General features: G+C 49.2%; 1 protein-coding gene across 14 annotated transcripts in view; it reads right to left on the bottom strand.

The window, feature by feature from the left end:
• The window catches only part of ST3GAL3 (ST3 beta-galactoside alpha-2,3-sialyltransferase 3), a 185,763-nt gene extending 170,357 nt beyond the window's left edge, over nucleotides 1-15,406 (bottom strand). For 3 of the 14 annotated variants that reach the window (XM_058842194.1, XM_058842192.1, XM_058842196.1), the window contains exons 1-2: nucleotides 5,335-5,878; nucleotides 5,108-5,252 (exon numbers count right to left, since the gene is read on the bottom strand). In XM_058842194.1, coding sequence (XP_058698177.1) covers nucleotides 5,108-5,222 — 115 coding nt within the window. In that variant the 5' untranslated portion in view covers nucleotides 5,223-5,252; nucleotides 5,335-5,878. Of the gene's footprint in view, nucleotides 1-5,107; nucleotides 5,253-5,330; nucleotides 5,879-5,920; nucleotides 6,042-9,737 lie in introns of those variants that run through there. The other 11 variants (XM_058842186.1, XM_058842193.1, XM_058842191.1 and 8 more) reach the window with 9 other exon arrangements.
• Between the last annotated feature and the right edge of the window lie 3,882 nt (nucleotides 15,407-19,288).

Here is a 19,288-nt window from a genome sequence, read left to right as displayed (position 1 = left end):
ACTCTCCACAAAGAGGACAAGTTTGTCTTCATGGCCTAGTTGTTCACACACCAACTGAATGTCTTTTCATTGGTTCTTCATTAAACAAAGAACAGAAGTCAGATGTCAGTGTACATAAGATCCATTCCCTTGATGCAGAACAAATGGCACTCCCAGGAACCCAAGACACAACAGTCATACCCACCCACCCTGGGTGCCACCACACACCCATGAGGATTTAGCCACCTGAGAAAGAATACACATTTTCCAAACCCCTGCAAGAAGATCCATTTTCTCAGTACGCTGTTAGACATTAACACAAGAATTGACAAAACTACCATTTCACTTTGAAAGAGAAAAAACAGTATTTATATTGATAATAAAGGTTTGATTGCTTTTGATTAATTCAGCCTTTTTTGCTGCATGACTGGTTTCCATGGAAATGCAAGCAGATTAAAAACCTGCAACCAGAAGTGAGTCAGTTTTGCCTGTTTATGTCTCCTCAGTTCCCTTGGAAACAGACATTAAAAAAAAAAAAAAAAAAATAGTAAAAAGGATAAGGGTCCTGAAATACCTTCAGAAATTCTCTTCCCAAAGCTTTATCTCTTTGCCTGTCTTGCCAGAATTAGAGTTGAAAATAACACAGAGCAACAGATGACAGAATAGTGACTTGATTTTTTTAAGGAGACATCAACAGAACATACCTGGAGAGGTTTCAAAAACCACATTCAAACTGACAAGCTCAAATTGTATTAACGTGGGTTTTGGCAAAACTACTTCATACAGAGTATATATATCTTTAAATTAGTTCAGTGCTAATGTAGAGAGAAACACAACAGAGAACAAGAAAAGAGAATCACACTGTCCTTGTCTCAAGTACATTTCAATACTTTGAGAGAGAAGGAAAAAGCAAAAGCTGCCTTGGGGGAATAAATCCAATATTTCCATTGGCAGGATGCTTTTTAATAGAATCATTCCTTCCTTCCAATTCATTTGAAGTTGCAAAAGTTAGGTTAAGTAACAAACATCACTAGTAACTTTGTTACACATATAAAGGCATTCTTCCAAGCCGAAAAAGCAAACCTAGGAAGCCCTGTCAGCAAGACTCCATCTCCCACCACACTTTTCAAAGACAACAGTGCACCCTCCTAGGAGCTGGATCTTCTCACTGGTACAGATAACATCTTCCTTCCTCCTCAGAGCCAAATGCATCAGGGAAGGAATAGGATGGGAAGTTACTACGAAAGAGGCTGCAATGCATGTCTCAGACCTTCAAAGCCTGCTCCTATCACTATTCAGTGCAAGAATCCCCTGACAACTACGTGTCCAGAAACACAAAGAACAGCAGTAAAATTATTTGCTCCTGTAAATTCCTTCTAGAATGTTCAGGACAGCCAAACCGGATTACAAACTATTTATTTCCTTGTTTGTCTCCCACATCATTATCAGTTCTACGTGCTCAGCACACCTCCCTGCAACTCAACACTTCACCAGAGAGCTGTGGAATCCACCGTTACTGCCTGCCTGGGAAGAACGTGCAGGGACGGCACACATCTCTTACCACTACCTCAGAGACTGAAGCTGCATGACAAACATCAGGAAAGAGAAAAAGGAAATCTTATCTCTGTCCTAAACCGTGCTCATATACTCCCAACAATCACCAGAACTCAAGGGCTCTCCTGCATTCAGCATTATACCTCTTATTTTTGTATTTTGCTGCTGCTCTGAGAACTCACAATATTCTGACACCAACATGAAACAAGGCTTGGGGAAGAGTAGCCAGTCATGATACTCACTAAAAGGATGAGAGAGGGGTGGCAATCACTGGAAGTTTGTCTTGAATAGAAGTAGTTGAACTTAATTCAATGTTAATTAGTTCACATTAGCGGAATTCAATCTATACTTGTCACAGTAAAGATAAGCCTTAGAGAATTAATTATTTCCTATTCCCCTTTGTATTTTGGCAAGGTGTAGAGTCACATAGGAAGGAGAATAATCTCACAGTACTCACTAAGGCATCACTCCAGGAGGACAGATTTACCATTAAGTGAAGAACATTTAATGTTTAGGGAACATTAAGAGAAACATTTATGTGTATCTTTCAGTCTATTTTGAAGTTTCGCCTCCTTTCTTGTAGAGGTCGGATGTACATATAAACAATATAATTTAGCTATTCATTTACTTCAGCAGCTAAATACACAAACATCCAAGTGTCAGGCTGAGCAGTTTACACAGTAAACCACTTTACACAGTTACCATTCAAATTCATCCATGACAATGATAGGCACAGGTATCTTCTAAAACATTAAGTGAACAAACCACACAAGCAGCAAATTAGCAGATCAAGTGTTTTCCACCATACTCTACAACAAAATTGTTTGTTTCCATTATTAAACTCAGGTGTTGTTTACTAAAACCAGTCTCTGAAGAGACTGCAAGGGTGTCAGGTGTCAGACCAGCTTAGTTTCATACCTCCTCTAGCACAAAGAGCAGAACAAAGATGAATTTCACTGCTGAAGCTAGGGAGTCGCTATTAAACAGATGAAAGGCACTGGTCACAAGAAAAGTGAAAAAAATTTCCTAAGATGATAATTCACACAAAATCAATAGTCTTTGTTTAGTAAGGACCCCAAAATTAACACAACTGACTTAGTTTTGCCTTTGGGGACATCAGCATTATCATATCAATCCTAAGGAAATTTACAAGGTCACACACTGCATTGTAATTCAGGAAATAAAATCACAACAATTATCACGCACCACCTGTCTGGTGCACATAACTAAGCCCGGCTCCTCTTCAGCAAATACAAAGTACAATTGCTCCATTATACATTGTATCATATTACACATTCCCAAGAAAGCCTAATCGTAGTTAAATAAGTAATTAAAATCTGTCATTTGTTAACTTTCAAACACCGATTTATAGAAGTATAATATTAACTCTTTGTGTATCAAGTTTCCCAAAATGGGGTTTTAAATTTGTGCTTGAAATTTGTGTAAGTTCCTCCTGTGTTAAATTGCATGATAAATAAAATGGGTTTTCATACATAAAAAAGTCTGAAGACCAACTGAAAACAGGTACCATTTTTACTGTTTCAAAAGTAACATCTGCCCCTTTATGCTACACTGCTGCTTATGCTAATATTTCAAGGAACGTCCAAAATTTAAGACACAATCCACAAAAGTGTCTAGAAGGAGCCTAAATCAATGGGGACAACTGAAAAAGAACAGTAAACTAAATCCTCAAGCTAGCATAATCTCTTTGTACATGTTGAAGAAGCTTAATGCAAGCAATGCAACTTCCAAGAATAAATTAATGACACATTTTACACAAAGATTAGAGAAAGGGAGACACACACACACCAAACCAAAGGTCTGTTATGGTATCTCACAGTGCTCCTGTCAGAACATCCTGGGTACTCAAAATCAGCCAATGCACTCAAAGGAAATCACTCTAACTAGGCTGCAACTTAAGAGTCATCTTTCCAGGTAAAAGTGTTCCATTTATAGAAATCCACAGCGTCTGCACACAGATTTGCAATATGGCATTGCAACCCAAAGTTACCACAAAACTCCCCAGGGACTGACATGGCGTAAAATAACAAATAGCACACACAGCTAAAGGCACAAAATCTGAAGAGGATTGCAGAAAGCTAGAATCCTCCTCAGCACCCTGGTGCATAGCACATAAACACACAGCTGCTTCTTCATTCGTAACAAAGATCACACACAAGTTGTGGCATGAAAGGTTTTTTTGCAGGCCTTGGGAAGTCCAACATGATTTCCTGGTGGCATAAAGGAAGTAAAGGATAGCAGGTGATATAATTTCATAACAGATCACCTTGTTATCATCATGCAGATATGGCAAAACTGTTCTTTCAACCACAACTGTATTTCTTTTCATACAGGAAGTATTTTCTATACCTAGTCAACAAAAGTGCTATTTTTCAGAAGCTCATAAGATTTTTAACTCCCTCTCTGAAGCACGAACCTGAATAAAAAATCCCTGCTCAAAAAAACACTGTGCATCTCCTTCTACAAATTTAGTCTTACAACACCCGTTCTAGTCTAAGGCACCTTAGAAGCTGTCCTGTCAAAATCAGTGCATCAGCACAAGTGTCATATCATCCAAGTCATCATGCAAAACTTCTTAGGAGCGCATAACAACAGATTTGGAGCACGTAGAAGTAGAAAAATGCTAAGTTTAAGAAGCATTGGAGCAGAAACCTCTATCATCATCCACAAAAATGCAATATAGCAAAGAAGAAATTTGACCAGTGGCTTCTTGTCAGTTCTGGATCAGTGCTTCTCAGCTGCTGTTCCAGGGAGCAACAGTCAGCTCTGAGACATTTCAAACAGCCTGTGGAACAGCTGCAAGGAAGGCTGGTTTGTGTTTTGGGCAGTAGGGTAGAGGAGGGAATTGTTTTCTTGTTTTTATATTTTCAATAAATAGTTCTTGCATGCAGGCAAAACCAACACAAACCAAAACAAGAGCAATCAAAGTTCAGCTTAATTTCTGTCTCACTGCAACTGTAACCTTCTGTGGCCTTACTGCACAGTACAATTCTCAGATTGTATTCAATGAGGTCAGATATCTCTTTAGGCTTAAAAAGGTTGAGAGACATCCTTTAGATGACAGATAGTTGGCAGATAATGACATGGAAGATAAATGGAAGATGAGGATTTCTGAAGGACAAAGTAAGATGATGAGATAACCAGCATATACGATTACAGAAAGAAATCAAAATTTACCAGAGGGAAAAAACAAAACTTGTATTAGATATTTTAAAATGCACAGAGGATTCAGGAAACAAAAGCCTCATCATACAAATTCTTTATTTTGACAATTAGGAATCATTAACTAGAAGAATATTCCAAGAACTGAGACCTCTAATACTAGATTTATAAAGCATGAACCTGCTCTTGTACCCAGTAATAAAAGTAAAGCCATAAAGAGCATTAGGTAGTCACAAATTCGACCCCTTAAGCATACTAAAAGCTCTAGCATTTGAGTGGGCTTAATCACATCCCTTTAATACAACTAAATCAGAACCATCTCACCGCTATTGCAACAATTTAACAGACGTTTTAGGAAGCCCAGAAACAGTTGCACCGTTCTCCTACTTACTTGAATCCTCCCATCGGAGAAGGTGCAACTTCCAAGCAGAATAGTACAGAAATCCCAGTACCAGAAAGAGGCAGAGGGCTAGCAGCAGGTTACGCATAAACACCAAGAGTCCCATCTTCACATTAAATCTGCTCTTCTACATGACCTGAGAAAGAAAAACAGATTGAGATTGGAGCCACCTTCCCTCCAACGGGCATCCTCTCCAAAACATGCAACCCCATACCCACCATAAGGCACAGATTCCAAGCCATGCTCTCCACGAGCTAAAACACACGCGTTCCCCAAAGCACACCAGTGAAACAAGAACCACCCCAGACATCTGCCTGTTCTGGCTGTCACAAGGGTCACTGCCGCTCCGGAGAGACGGGGGATCACGGCCACGCTGTGACAGAGCATCAGCCCCGCTCCTGCCCACTTCGGACAACCGAGTCCAGCACGGCCCTGGCCGCCGAGGCCTGGCGAGCACCGCGTCCTCCCGGCACGCCGCAGAAGCAAACCCACAGCGCCGGGTGTCCCGCGGCCAGCAAAGCGCCGGTCCCGGCTGGAGCCCCGCGGAGCCCCGGGCACTCGGCGCTGCCCTAGAGGCGCTACCGGCGCCAGGAGAGAGGGGCTCGCCGGGCCCGGGCAGGACGGCAGCTGTCCGCCGGCTAACAGCTGCCAGCGGCTGGCTGGAGCCTGGCTTTAAACGGGCAGCGGCGTCGCCACCGCCGGGCTGCCTTCGCCTCGCCGTGCTTCGCTACCGGTTACGCCGCGCCTCGGCCGCCCCGCCGGCCGCTGTGACCGGCCCTGCCCGCCTCCCCCGCCCCTCCTCACCCGGCCGCCGCCGGCCCCGGGCGCTCGGCCGCCGGCTGCGCCCCCCGGGCGCGGGGCTGCGGGCGCCGCCATGCCGGGCGCGCCCAGCGGGACCCGCCGCCGCCGGGGGGCGCCGCGGCCGCCAATGGCGCGCCGGGGCGGGGCGGGGCCCGCCCGCATAGCGGCCGCCGGCGGCCAATGGGACCGCGCGGGGGGCCGCGCCCCGGCCAATCGCGGGAGGAGTCCGCAGCCAATGGCACGCGGGCAGGGGGTTCCCCGCCGGAGGAGCGCTGCGGCAGGGAGGCGGTGCGCGTGCGCGGAGCGCCCCCCGCGCCCCTCAGAATCTGCGCGTGGCGGCGGCGGCGCGCGGAGCGGAGGGGGCCTGCTTCCCCCTCACGGCCCCTGCCGGGCATCGCTCCTCCTCCTCCAAATCCCGGCGCCCCTCCCCAGTCACACCGTGGCACCTCCGGAGCACTGCTGTGCCTCCAGGCACGGCCCTGGGTGGCCCCTGCCAGCACTGCACCCGCGGTGAGGCTCCGCATTGTCACCCCACAGCACTGCGCCTTCCGCCAGCTGAGACACCTCAGCTCCTGCCCGGCCGCTGGGCCCCTGCAGTGACACGGCATCACCCGCCCTCCAGGCACTGCGTTGAGTGCGCTGCGTTCAAGTGCTGCGCTGCCCGATGGCCTCTCAGCCCTGCCCCGCTCTGCACAGTCACGACACGGCAACGCAGACCTGGGCTGCTTCCATCGCTGCCCCAACACAGCATCTGTTCCTTCCACTGCCTTCACACCATCCTCCGGCTTCTGCAAACCCTCCCAGCACCGCAAACCCGACAAGGTCCTGCCCAGCCCCTGCACGGCTCTGCGCCACCTCCCCGGTGTGGCACAGCCTCCACCACTGGACCACAGCAGGCTGCACGACCTCCCAGCTGCCCTTCCACCGCACAGCACGGCTCACGGCACGCAGGCAGTGAAGCTTCCACGCACTTCCAGGCATGTTACAGTCTCCACCTTCCCACCGCACAGCAGCACTGGGGCCAGCCTGCACCTCACCCTTCCTGCCGCATTGCCCTCGTTCTTGCTGGCCCCACAGCCTTCTAGTGCTCCTTAGGCAGAGGGCAAGTGACAAGCTCTAATATAACGCCTCTCAGGGACAGATAAACTATGATAAAGAGAAATTATTAGTCATGGGGGAGAAAGTTATTTGAAAGGAAAAAAACTGTAAGGAATAAGCCTGCATCTTCAGTGACCAGCCTAATGACCCTCCATTTGTCACTGATAACAGAAGGAAAATAAAAGGTGATTTTAAGGGAATCTTAGTAAGATAATATCCAGCATGGTGGCAGCTCCCACTGAGGTGAGCCCAGGTGCCAATGTTGAATGGCAGACACTGCCTTGAACAGCACAGAGCTGGCTGAACACTGCCTTTGACAAAAGGCAGAGTTCCTGCTGGTCACAGGGAGAGCTGGTGGGGGCTCATACAGCCTCATTTTCACAGACAGAAGCCCCACTTTGTTCTCTGCACAAATGAAGTCAGTGCAAGTTGTTTGCTAGTGTGGCACCTACGCAGCCAGGCTTCCAGAGCTACCACACTCCTCTGCAGAGACACAAGGGAGACACATGTCACACTGATATGCCATTAGGTTTTTTGGATGCCAACAACAACTTCTACAGACAGTACAAGAGACCAACAGACTCACACAAGCACCTAGGTATCACTGGCACCAATATCCCCATCTAAGGTGGCATTTAGTACCCGAGGAGGTATGTGGAGAGGGGACACAACCATGTCCATGCAGCCCTATCCATCTGTAGATCTGCCCCCAAGGTGCTGCCCCACCAAACCCCAGCTCACAAGGCTGACCTGCTCAGGATGCTCGTTGCTCTCACTCATCTGAGACAGCTCCCTTCCCCTCTAGCTTCACGGCAAGCTGGCAGCCAGGGCTGGTGTGGGCAGTCTCCTCCTATGGCCCTGGCTCTGCTGCCAGGCTCATTTCTTCCAGCAACCCCACTGACTCCTGCACCACATCACGTCTGGCTGAAGCCCAGTTTTACTTTACAAACGCTCGCTTTATGTCTGCTCCTCTCTTGCCCTCTTCATCACTCCATCTGCGTAAGCTGGGTCTCATCTCCCTACCTCAACTGCCCTTGTCCCTGTGACATGGAGCTGCTGCACTGCCTGCTGCCACTGCGCCACAACTGCTCCAGCTGTCCCCAAGCTTCACCTAAACCGCCCCCGACTGTACCACATTTGAACCCCGCGGTGTGCGGGTACAGGAGGTGATCTGATTTCAGTGATGAGATAAGCGGGGACCTACAGCACGGGGCCAGATAGCGACAAGTCTGGGGCTTGCTCCTGAGCTCGTGTTTGTCACTCAGGAAACTCTAACCCCGTGATCAGGTGTCAGTGTGCTGCAAAGAGCCCAGGATGAAGTCACTCTTCTTGCCAGCCTGGAAGAAAACTCAGAAGGTGAGTGCTCTGTATCTTGGAAAATCAGGTACCAGTGCCTGGCAGCTGTTTGATGGCCATGAGATGAATTAAGACAATGATTAGTGGAGTGATTTGGTTCAAGTAGCAGGACTTTAGTCTGAACATGTTCCTACTTAGCTTACACATTTCATTTGCAGGCAGATGTCAAGCTGGATGTTGCTAGGAGATAGACAGCAGGGGAATAATTAAGTCTGATTAAATCCTATCATATTGCTGTGCTGCTTTCCAGAATGCTCTGGAGCTTTTTAAAGCCAAACTGACCAAATGATCAGGCAAATGGTCTAGCCCATCCTGCTCAACAAAACCCACTCGCAGCCAACCTGCTGAGCCTGTGTTTACCCATGTGTCTGCAGGGAATTTCCTGCAGCAGCACTGGCCATGATTTGGAGAAAAAGGGCTCTGGCAGAGGGCACAGCTGGTGACTCATTAGCACAAAACAGTTAGGGCTGGTCACTGCTTGGAGCAGACAGTGCAAGGTTCTACCCCTGTTTCCCTGTATCAATGCTGCAGAGACACTTACGTTGGACTAAGCATGACTTGGACACACCAGCGTAACCATAAGAAAAGCTTATTTCTGCCCTTTTTTTGAAAGGAGCCTTCCTATGGCATGCCAAAATTGCTCTGCAAATTCCTCGTTCATGAGGAAATGCTGAGCACCACACAGGCATTCCCACTGAACTGACACCTGCCTGCATTGTCTTTCATGGTGGTTGAACCATACACTATATATGGGAGGACTCATAAATAACAGCTACACGTTCTTTTCCCACCAGTAAATGAAGTTAGGCTGTAACTATCTGCATCAGATGCCAAATATACACATCAGCCTCCAGGCTTCCTTCACAGGGACTTCTAATCTCATTTTGTTTCTTTACCCTATAAAAATTACCATTCTAATACTCACACTGTAATCCTTCTCCCCAGATTAAATGTCATCAAATCAGACCCACTACTAATTAATGCAATATTTTATGATTAATTAAATACCACTATATACTACAGCAAAGATATCTTCCAGTAATGGCTAGACAGAGATTACCTCTGCTGATTACCACAGGCTCAAGGAATGCAATCTGGGCTATAAGACACTTGTAGTTTGTCTTATCTCTCTGACCAAACTTGTTTCATCTCACACATTCATTATGTATTATTCTTAAGTGCAGACTCTGAACGTGATCAGACTGTGGAGAACACTTTACATTTCTGGTGCTCTGGCTACTCTGAAAACAGAAATGTTGAACAGCACCAACACCAGGCCCACACAAAACCTGTTAAAACAATCTGAACTTGGCTCAAAAATTCTGCCACCCTCTAGATGTTTTCAACAGCAAAGAATCACACTTACCACTTTGAGAGCTGATAAACCCGTGGAGCCTGCCTGATCACCTCCCCAAGCACTCTGACTGGACCAGATTTCCAAGAGTCTTCCTCAGATGAAGTGACCCAATGGTCGCGCCGGCAGGCGGCTGTGTGAGTGCAAGCCCCTGGCCAGCACCTCGCTCAGCAGTTCATCTCCTTGCAGTAATTCCAACACACACTGTTTGGTTCACTCATAGTTTCCAAGAGAGGAGGTAGGCTTGAATTGAAGACGAGCGTTGAAGACTCCCACTTTTCTGGGTCTGTTTCAGGAGTCCCTCACCCTCACGTTCAGAAGAGCATCCCACCTCCCTGTGTCTGGCTTCAGCTTGCAGACATACCATTTTATTCTGCCTTCTGCTTGATTAAAGAGCCTTTCAGAGCCTGGCACTTTCTCTTTGTGACACTACACATATGCTGCAAGCAAACCCCCTCTCATCCGTCTTTCTGAAAAGCTAAATATACTGAGTTGCTTAATTCTCTTTCTGCCAGGCTTTTCCTCCCACCCTCAAGCCATTTTTTGTGTTTGTGCTCTATAGAGCCTCTATGATTTTTCCTGAATCCTTTTCAAGATATGGAATCCCACAATGAGCCTCCCTAATGCTTTGACACAGGGATTTAATCTGCTTTTCCTATTTCCTGCCTTAAAGGGCTGCATTAGTCCTTTCTACCATAGCATCAGGATAAGCACTCAGGAAGGATTGTCTTGAATCTTTTCCAGACTCCCTGCTGGCAGATTAGAACCACCTGTATCTCAGCTGCACACCCAGGAACTGATGGAGTTTGGTGGTTAGGGACACCTCCACTCCCATATGCCTCCCTCACTTGCTCCCTGTCCTAGAATGATGGATGTCATGGTTGCCACATTTGGGGGGGGGTGCTTAGGGAGCTGAGCTCAGCAGGCCTTAGGAAGATTTGCTGAGCCCTGGTGAGTTGTCCAGGAGCAAATGTCCTGATCCCAGTAGGTTACTGTGCCATGAAAGAGAGGAGAGCACAGAACCAAGCAGTGCCTGCTGGCATCCAGGCTGGTTTGACTGTCTGGGAAATATTTTGCAATGCTTGTTGATATTTTACCCATCCTGTTCAGAGTGACAATGGTCACTGCAGAATCTGTGCAGTGACTAGTTATTAGGCTGCACACAATGAACACAGCTCTTAAAAATAATAGGCTAGATGAAGGTTCCATCTTTAATTCTACTCCTTAAGAAACCAGGTAAAATAACCTCCCCCCAGAAGCCTCCCCAGTGAAGCCTACCTGAGATCTGGGAGTGAAATAGGGAATCTTGCTCAGCCCAGGGGCCATCACTGGATATCACAGTGCATTTTTTCATGCCAGTGCTGCAGGAACCCTGAATGAGCCCCAGCTCCAGCTGTGGCCATGCTGCCTCTCTGAAGCCAGGAGTGCTGTCCTTGAGTTTCTGAGATGATTGTTGAATAAACTTGAATTTCAGAGATGGTTGGAACTGTGATGGCCATGAACCTCATTGGGTTCACCTTGAGCTCTCCAGACGGGCATTACCCCATCCTCTTTCATACCATAAAAACAGCTGGAAGAGTCAGGTGAGGCAGGCAGGCACCATCCAGCCACTGCCTCCTCTCAAATGGGAATGGCAGGAGTGATTCCATCTCATCTGTCATAGTGCTGTCATAGAGAGGAGGGAATTTAGCAAAGCAGTGGCACAAGGAGAGGCTGCATCTCCCCAAACCAGCCACAGTCATGCTTTAGGCCCAAGTAATTTGCAAACAATTTGATGATTTAATCACAGACTCTTCCAAATACATGTGCTAATTTTTAATGAATGGTCAGCTGGTAGGAGGCCAGCATAATCTAAAAGGGTCAAAGCAATGGGCAGAGAAATGGCAGAGAGCCCCAGACTGCTACTAGGTAGATGAAAGCACAGCTAAGGGCAGCCTGAGGCTCTTACACAGGGAAACTGCTCCCTGGGCAAACGGAAAGTTCTGGCTGCTGAGAGCAGGAGCATATATAGAGAACACTTTGCTTTCTCCACTGCTTTCAATAATGCTGTAGGATTTTCATTAAAAGACTCAAGTAGATTAAAAACTACACGTATTACCAGCTACATTCTGAGATCTGTCACTGAGCCAAGGCTTAATGGGGAGACATCAACAACAGGAAGCCTACCTAGATCCCCAGTGACCCTTGGTCCAGTACCATTTCAGAGATCTTAATATCAGTTGTCTGGATGACAAGATGAAGGCTTACGTGTGGGGCTGATAAAACACTGAACAGGGTGCTTGCTACTACAGCATGAGCTGAATGGTCTGGAAAAACGCTAGCAGCCCACAGCATAGTGATGGGCTGCAAAGGAAGGTTCTTGGGAATGGAAAAGACAGGCTGTATCACAGGGTGGAGAATCTCCCTGAAAGCAGGGGTGGGAGGTGAAATTAGGGGAAAAAGCTGAAAAGGAGCTGTCCCCACACATGACTGTTGCTATGAGCCTGCAGCACAGTACCTTGGCTCTGAGGGCCATGAGTCAGAGGGGCATGGAGGGGATTTCCAAGCAGAGTTAAGCTCTGGCAAAGCCAACTTGATGTCTGGTCCAGCTCTCCAAACTTCAGAACAGGCACAGAAATCCCAAGGAGCAGCAATGGCACCACAAAAAGGGAACTAAGGGTTGGAAATGTGACAAATAAGGCTGCATAGGATGTGAGAAGCACAAGCTATTCCACTGCCCCAGGAGACGGTCTCCTCACTGCTAAATGGAACCAAGTACCAGTATGGGCAGAAGGAAGTGCAGGAGCCAAATGTGAGAAGTTGAAGATGGGAAAAACTCAAGCGTGAAATTAAGTAGAGCATGGTCACTGAAGGCTGCAGGGGCAGCCATCACCACCATGAAACAGCTTGTAAAATAAGTTTAGATCTCAACTAGTTTAAGGTCTCAAATTTTTTAACATCTGTGGCTCTGGCATGAAAAAGAGATGCTGTATGGACGTGCTTGCTGTTTTGCCCTGAGCTGTAAGCACCCTTCCTGATCTCCTGTCCAAACAGCTCCAGCAGCAAAAAGGAGGCCAGGACTGATTCTTTCATGCCAGAGAAGGCAATGAAGAAGGTGTGGAGGGCTCTGCCTGAGGACAGTTTTGTTCACCTGCTCTTCTAGCTCATGCATGTCTTTCTAAAAACAGGAACAACAGCCTGAGCTGGCTTTGTGGCATTACACTACCTGCAGCAGTGCTCATTGCCAGCCTTTGACCCAGGGAATGCATAATTTCCAGCCTGGAGCTTCACTACTTAATTACTTGCACTGGAGCAATCCCTTGTGTACCTTCAGCTAGCCTGCTATGGTGATGGGGCCACTAGACATAGGCTCATCTTTTCATCCTGTTCAACCTGAATCTCCTCTTCATTGCTCCCTGGTGAACTGGAGCCTCTGAACCCAAGTAAAGCACTAGCAACCTTCATACAACACAGCAACCAGCTCTGTTACTTATACTTGTTTCTCCCATACATGCCCAAGTGAGTTGATGCCAAAACCCACAGCATAAGCACAGCAGCCCAAGTGCCCAAATCAGTGTCCACTTCCCCATTTGTGTCACTGGTCTCTTCTCCACATGCCCAAAGGAAATGGTCAGCAACATTGCCTCTGGTAAGCAGCTCTTGTCTGCAGAGCCACAGGCTGCACCCCTCTTGGGTGACTGCCCCTCTCAAAACCCTGTGATGCACCAAGGGACATCAACACTTCCCAGGGTGCAGGACCATAAGCCCAGAGAGATGCTCTTGAAACATCCCACCTCCTACACATCTGAGACCAGGGCAAGCACGATGCTCAGGAAAGGGATCAAAGAGATAGAAAGTAGCAAGGGCAAGGTGAGGCAGGAGGAAGGGAAAGCACCAGGCACCTCAAATGCTGCCAGTCACTGAGAAGGTGTTGTGAGGAAGTGCTGGTGCTGCTGGTGGAGGTGCTTCACCATTGTCAAGAGAAGAGCTGCCTAGCCTGGTGCTGGGTTGGCAGCGTGGCTGCCAGCTGAGGTAGCCCTGCCATGTCCCAGTGCCTTTCTTCCTCACTCCTGGGTGCTGAGGCATCTGCTCCCTCTTAGGAAAATGAAGAAAGGAGAGGAACCACCCCGCATGGCGTGGGCCATAGGAGCTGTGTGGGAGGGTGCAGGGACTGAGGGCTTAGCCCCTGCCCTGACCCTTGTGCTGCAGGATATGGCCAAGTGTTTGTGCTCTGCTGTGGGACATGAACACACTCGGTTCTGGAGATTCAGCATTTATGACAACCTGTGCATTCTTGCAGCTGCTTTTCATAATGGAGTTAGAGCAGCTGGGGGAAAGGCCTCTGGGTGCTCTCCTTGCTGTCAGGATGTGGGCTAATAGCAGCCATGAAGAGGCAACTGCCAGCCACAGGCAGAGGACACCGACAGAAGGGTGCTGCTGAAACACCTCAACCCCCCAAGTACATCACTCGAAGTCACAGAAGTCTATGTTGCTAGGTATGAATGAGAACAGGACTAAGGGGACACTGGATCCTTGTGTAGTAAGTGGGATCCTAAATAGTGAGGTACAGAGCTGCCAGCCAATGGAGGACTGTGCCCCTGTCCCAGCAGTCATACGGGGGACCAGCCAGGCCAGCAGGTCCTTGTTTTCAGCTGCAGCCCATCCCACCCAGCCACAAGAAAGTGAGGACAAAGCTCTGCCTCTCCAACAGATCTTCTCCACCCTGCTCCATGGGAAAAACCTCCCTATGCCACAGCCAAGGGAATATGAACTTTCTGCAGCCATCACCTGAGCCATCACTATGCTGGGAGATGCTGGCAGACCTACAGGGTAAGGCAGAAGCAGCTGCTCAGGGCTGGAACGTTCCAGGTCTCAGTAACCAGTTGAGGAAGGTTTGCACCTGCAGCTGAACTGGTCCTTCCAATGCAGGGATGGGACAAGACCAACACAGCTGTTGAGCTGTTGGTACCAGCAACACCCTCTCTGACAGACTGGTGCCTGGTGGATGGCGTAGATTAGCACGACTACTTTGTGCAGTCACCCAGACAAGTCCTGCGTTCAGAGTCCAGCACCTACAACCCACTTGGGCTGGCATTTGAGCCCTGGTGTGAAGCTGGGTAGCACAGCCTGCTCCAGCCCAGTCCCCCTCTAACCCAGCCACAGACTGTGTGTAGGACATTTCTCCCCTCTGCCAGAACCCACAATGCAGTCATGGCTTGGCACTGTCAGCTCCCAGCACCACTGTCATTGTGTGGGTCCAGGGCATCGGGGACCTGTTTCATGCAAGGGTTCCCCAGCAGTGCTGAGGGACCAGCTTCACACAAGCCTGACCACAGGAGACAGCTCTGTGCCCCAGCTCCCCTGTCCTCCATCAACTCACCCCAGTCACCTCCAAATCACTGCTCCTTCCACTCCACCAGCTGCAGCCCCACACAGGGCTCTGATGAAAAGGGGAAGCTTCGATACCTTCTTCCCATAGGCTTTCTAAGCCTCAGGCCCTGCAGAAAAGCCAAACTCCTCAGCTGAAAGTGCTCCCCAGTTCTGTGACAACAAGGGACCATCTGCAAGCATGTCACTGCCATGCTTCAGTCCCACAGCTTCAGATTCCTCCTTTTCCTTCACAAACCAGGAAATACCCTCAACTTCAAGAGCCAGTGGGGAATTTGCTAAGCTGCTTTCTCAAAAGCAGTGAAGCTGCACAAGTTCAGAGGGAGAAGGATGGTGGTATCCTGCATCAATAGCTGCTCCCAGCAAGCCCAGCATCCAGTCAGTGCTGCCTTTCCTGAAGGAACAGCCCACGCTTCTCCCATTCCACCAGGTGGCTGCAGCTGGGAAAGGCATTGCATGGTCTGGATGTGGAGTGAGCTTGTCATTTCTCCCTCATCAGCAGAGCTGGCCTAAAAATATCCCAGAGTGGGTTGATGGTGGTTGTGCTACAGTCTCCATCATGCAGATGGAAATGGCTGGTCCCTGCCAGAGTGCCTGGGGAAGCACCAGCTCCTCTGCCCTGCACTGGCACAGGATCTTGGGATCCTGTCTGTGCTGCAGAAATCTCCATAGGAGGGAGGTGCACGGGACAAACCATGGCACAGAGCATCCCAGCCAGGTACAGCATCACTGTGGGGATATCCTGGTCAGGGCAGACAGCTCCACAGGTTTTGTCCCTCCTGGATGCATGGGATTGAGCAGGGGAAGAGGGGAACAGAGTTTCACAGCCCACTGCCATGAAATCCTAACAGTGATGAAATGGGGAGCTGCCCAGGCAGCACATAATGAGTCAGAAGTGCACCCAGGCAGCTGAGCTGACAGCACTGTGTGTGCAAGCATAGGGGCACAGGGAGGTGAAGTATAAGGTAGCAGAGTGGCCACAGAAGGAGTGGGATGAACCCTCAGCCCACAGGAAAAGCCACAGGAGCACAAGAGCAAGGGGCCAAATTTACAGCTTGGCCAGGAAGAGGGCTGGCTGGCTCTGTGCCCTGCAACATGCTGCCAAAGGGCAAAGCTGCCAGCTCCTCCCTTCCCATCCCTGCACACCCCAAATCCACAGGGTCTGACAGTGAGCACAGCTGCTGACACAGCCTCAGGCAATCGCTCACCCAATAAACCTGACTGAGTGGGAAAAGCAGCAGACACTGCTGGAGAGGGCAGGAAGGATGTAGCAGCTCCCACAGGAATTGCTTACAGGAAAAGATCATGAATCCAGCGCCAGAGATTCTGGCTCTGATACAGACTCTTGCCTGGCAGGCAGTCTGATTTCATCCCAGCCTCAAAGGTGTCCCCAGGATGTCGCAAGCATCCTTGACCACAAACCTGAAGTGCCGTTTACTCACCCTCATCGCATAGTGCGCTTTCCTCAAATCCTGGGCCAGCAGGGCAAGCCCCATGTGCAGCCAAAACTCTCCTGGAATGGTGACCCAGCATCAAGGCCACACTGCCTGGGCAGCCCTTCCCCAGAGGCACAAGCTTCAAACACAGACCTGTCGCACCTCTCCCTGCACCAGACTGTTGACAGCTCCCACAGCCTGCGCGGAGCTGTCGCCAGGAATCAGAATCCTGAGCAATCTCACCTGTCTTTAGAGCTGGAGGACAGGTTGTGCTGGGAGAGGAGTGAGTCCAAAACACCATATGGCACAGCCATAGCCAGGCATCTGTTCACTGGGAAGTGGAAAGTCTGCCTCAGCAGGTACCAGGCACCTCTCCAAAAAGGCTGCACAAGGGCTCTTCTGTCCAGTAGCTTTTGGAGGAAGGATTCTCTAGGCAGGCTCCAGCCTGCATGGAAAAGGGGTGGGGAATTTGATGTGAGAGGTGATGACTGTCCAGCCCCCAGGATCACCCCCACAGCCTTAGCCTGGCACTCTCTGGGAACGATCTGTGCAGCCTTCACACAGCCGGGGCACAACTGGAGGCTGCTTCTTTGCAGAGACTGCACCGATGTCCAAAGGACTGATCCAGGTCCCCCAAATCTGTCCCCACAACATGACAGAGTGGAGGACATGGGCAGGCAGGAGGGATCTCAACCAGCATGGTCTAGGGTAGCAGTGAAGGAACCAGGCTCCTGAGGAAAGACATCCCCAGCGCACTGCGGCAGGTAACAGTCCAGCCTGGAACAGGAGAGACCTCACTGCACTGGGCTGGGACCCCTTGAAAGGGCTCCTCTGGAGAAGCTAAGGAGCAAGAAGCTCTTCCTCGTGTGCTGGCCCATCAGGTGCTTACGTGCCTGGCTCCCAGCCCACCAGCTCACAGTCACGCAGCTCCCATGAACGCTGTCTTTCTTCTCCCTGCTGTAAAGCCCTTGGCAGCCCCTCACCCGCTTCAACTGGGGAGGGAAAAGAGCCAAGTTCTCTTTTTCTGTCCTTTCTCCTTGTCAGGCTCTGCACAGTGCTGAGGGCCCAAGTTGGGGGTCTCCCTGCACTGCAGACATCTGCTCCCACAGGAGTCACCCTCTAGCCAGCAAGGAAGAGCAGGGTTGGCCCCAGCCCCACAGTGCGAATGGCTGAGGGTCCAAACGATGTCTTGTGCTACCTCTGCATATGAAAGAGAGAATGGCAGAATAGGAGCATTTACACTTCTGCCAGTCCTTGTGGTCAACAGCTGTTAAATGGTGTTTGGAAATATCTATCCAGCTGGAACTGGGAAAGCCAGAGAGGACTCAGGACAGACCCATCTCTGGCTGCCAACACAACTACCCTCTTCATCCTACCCTGGCTCTGCTGGGGCTGGACAAGCAAAGCTGTGTTCCTGCTGCAGAGCCAAGTGGCCTGGGCAGCCATCCACCACAGGCAACCACACGGGCTGCTCAGCCCTTTGGTGTAGTTGCTCCCCATCACCAGTTTCCTTGCTCTCCTGCATCACAACACTCTTGTTTTCCATGGAACTGTCTGTAAGTTAATTGCTCCTCTGTACCTGCAGACCATCAGCACCCATCACCCACACTAAAGGCATTCCTATCCTGGCACCCAGGACACTGTCATTTCTTTTTAATTGCTTGTGGCTATCAGGAATGAAGTTTGAGTTAACCTGTGCTGCGAGGATAGGCAAGAAAAGTAACCCAAGAGTTGCAGAGATACTCTATTCAAGAGAAGCAGCAGCACTTGAGGAAATGAGAGTCCAAGTGTATGAACGAGTATCAGCTCATCCACAACCACCTGATCCCCATGTCTGAAGTGTCTCTGGAGGTCCATGGGTACAACATGCTGCCAAGCCTCCCTAAATTCAGTAAGACTGTGAGATTGAGTAACAATACTTCTTGAAGTAGTTTGATTTGATCTATAGCACACTTGCTGGGCTGTAAAGACAGGTTTGCTCCTAACTCTATACGGAGGACTTCAGTCTGCATATGAAAACCAGCCACCCACCTTACCTACAGCCTGTGAGGAGGCAGCTCTTCCTGCAGCCAGTAGTGTGGATAATGCTGAGAGCATCTCAGTTCCTGGGGTGTTGGGCAGCATGAAGGGCCCATGCTGCCAGGCAGTAATTTACTGGAGGTAGAAGAGCCCAGCAGCAGGCCTGGTTCATTTCTCTCCTGCATTGTGTACTGAAGGTGCTCACAGCCCACTAGAACCATTCATAACAGTGAGAACGTTTCCTAAATGCAGAATTCCAGGCCAAAGACACCTCTTCTCAGGCTCTCCTACCTCACTCAGTTTTGTTTCAAAATTAAGATGCATACTATACAATTTAAATCTTTTTCCAGTACCCTCCCACACACTTCCCCCATTTGCTAGGTGCTGTCAGAACTGTTTTGATGCTGGTGTTGTCACATTACTCATGCTGCAGCAAGGAGGCTGTGGCAGTGCTTCTGCATGGATCTGCCACAGCTTCATCAAAAGATAGCAATCAGGTGACTGTTTCCCACTCCTCTGGCGACCATTCTGGTGAGGTCAAAGGAAACTGCAGATACACACCTTCAGCTATGTTCATTACTGGAACCAAGCAACAAATGCCACCTGAAGTGTTGTACTCTTCATTCATCCAAGGGAGAAATATAAAGCTATCCAACGGCCCAAACAGCAACATGGAAAAATGGAGACTGATTATGGGAAAAGAGGAAAAAGGCTTATTTTGACTTTTAGCAATACAACATT

This window comes from Poecile atricapillus, chromosome 7, assembly GCF_030490865.1.
Source record: "Poecile atricapillus isolate bPoeAtr1 chromosome 7, bPoeAtr1.hap1, whole genome shotgun sequence".
NCBI lineage: Eukaryota > Metazoa > Chordata > Aves > Passeriformes > Paridae > Poecile > Poecile atricapillus.
This window is presented reverse-complemented; position numbering and strand designations above follow the sequence as displayed.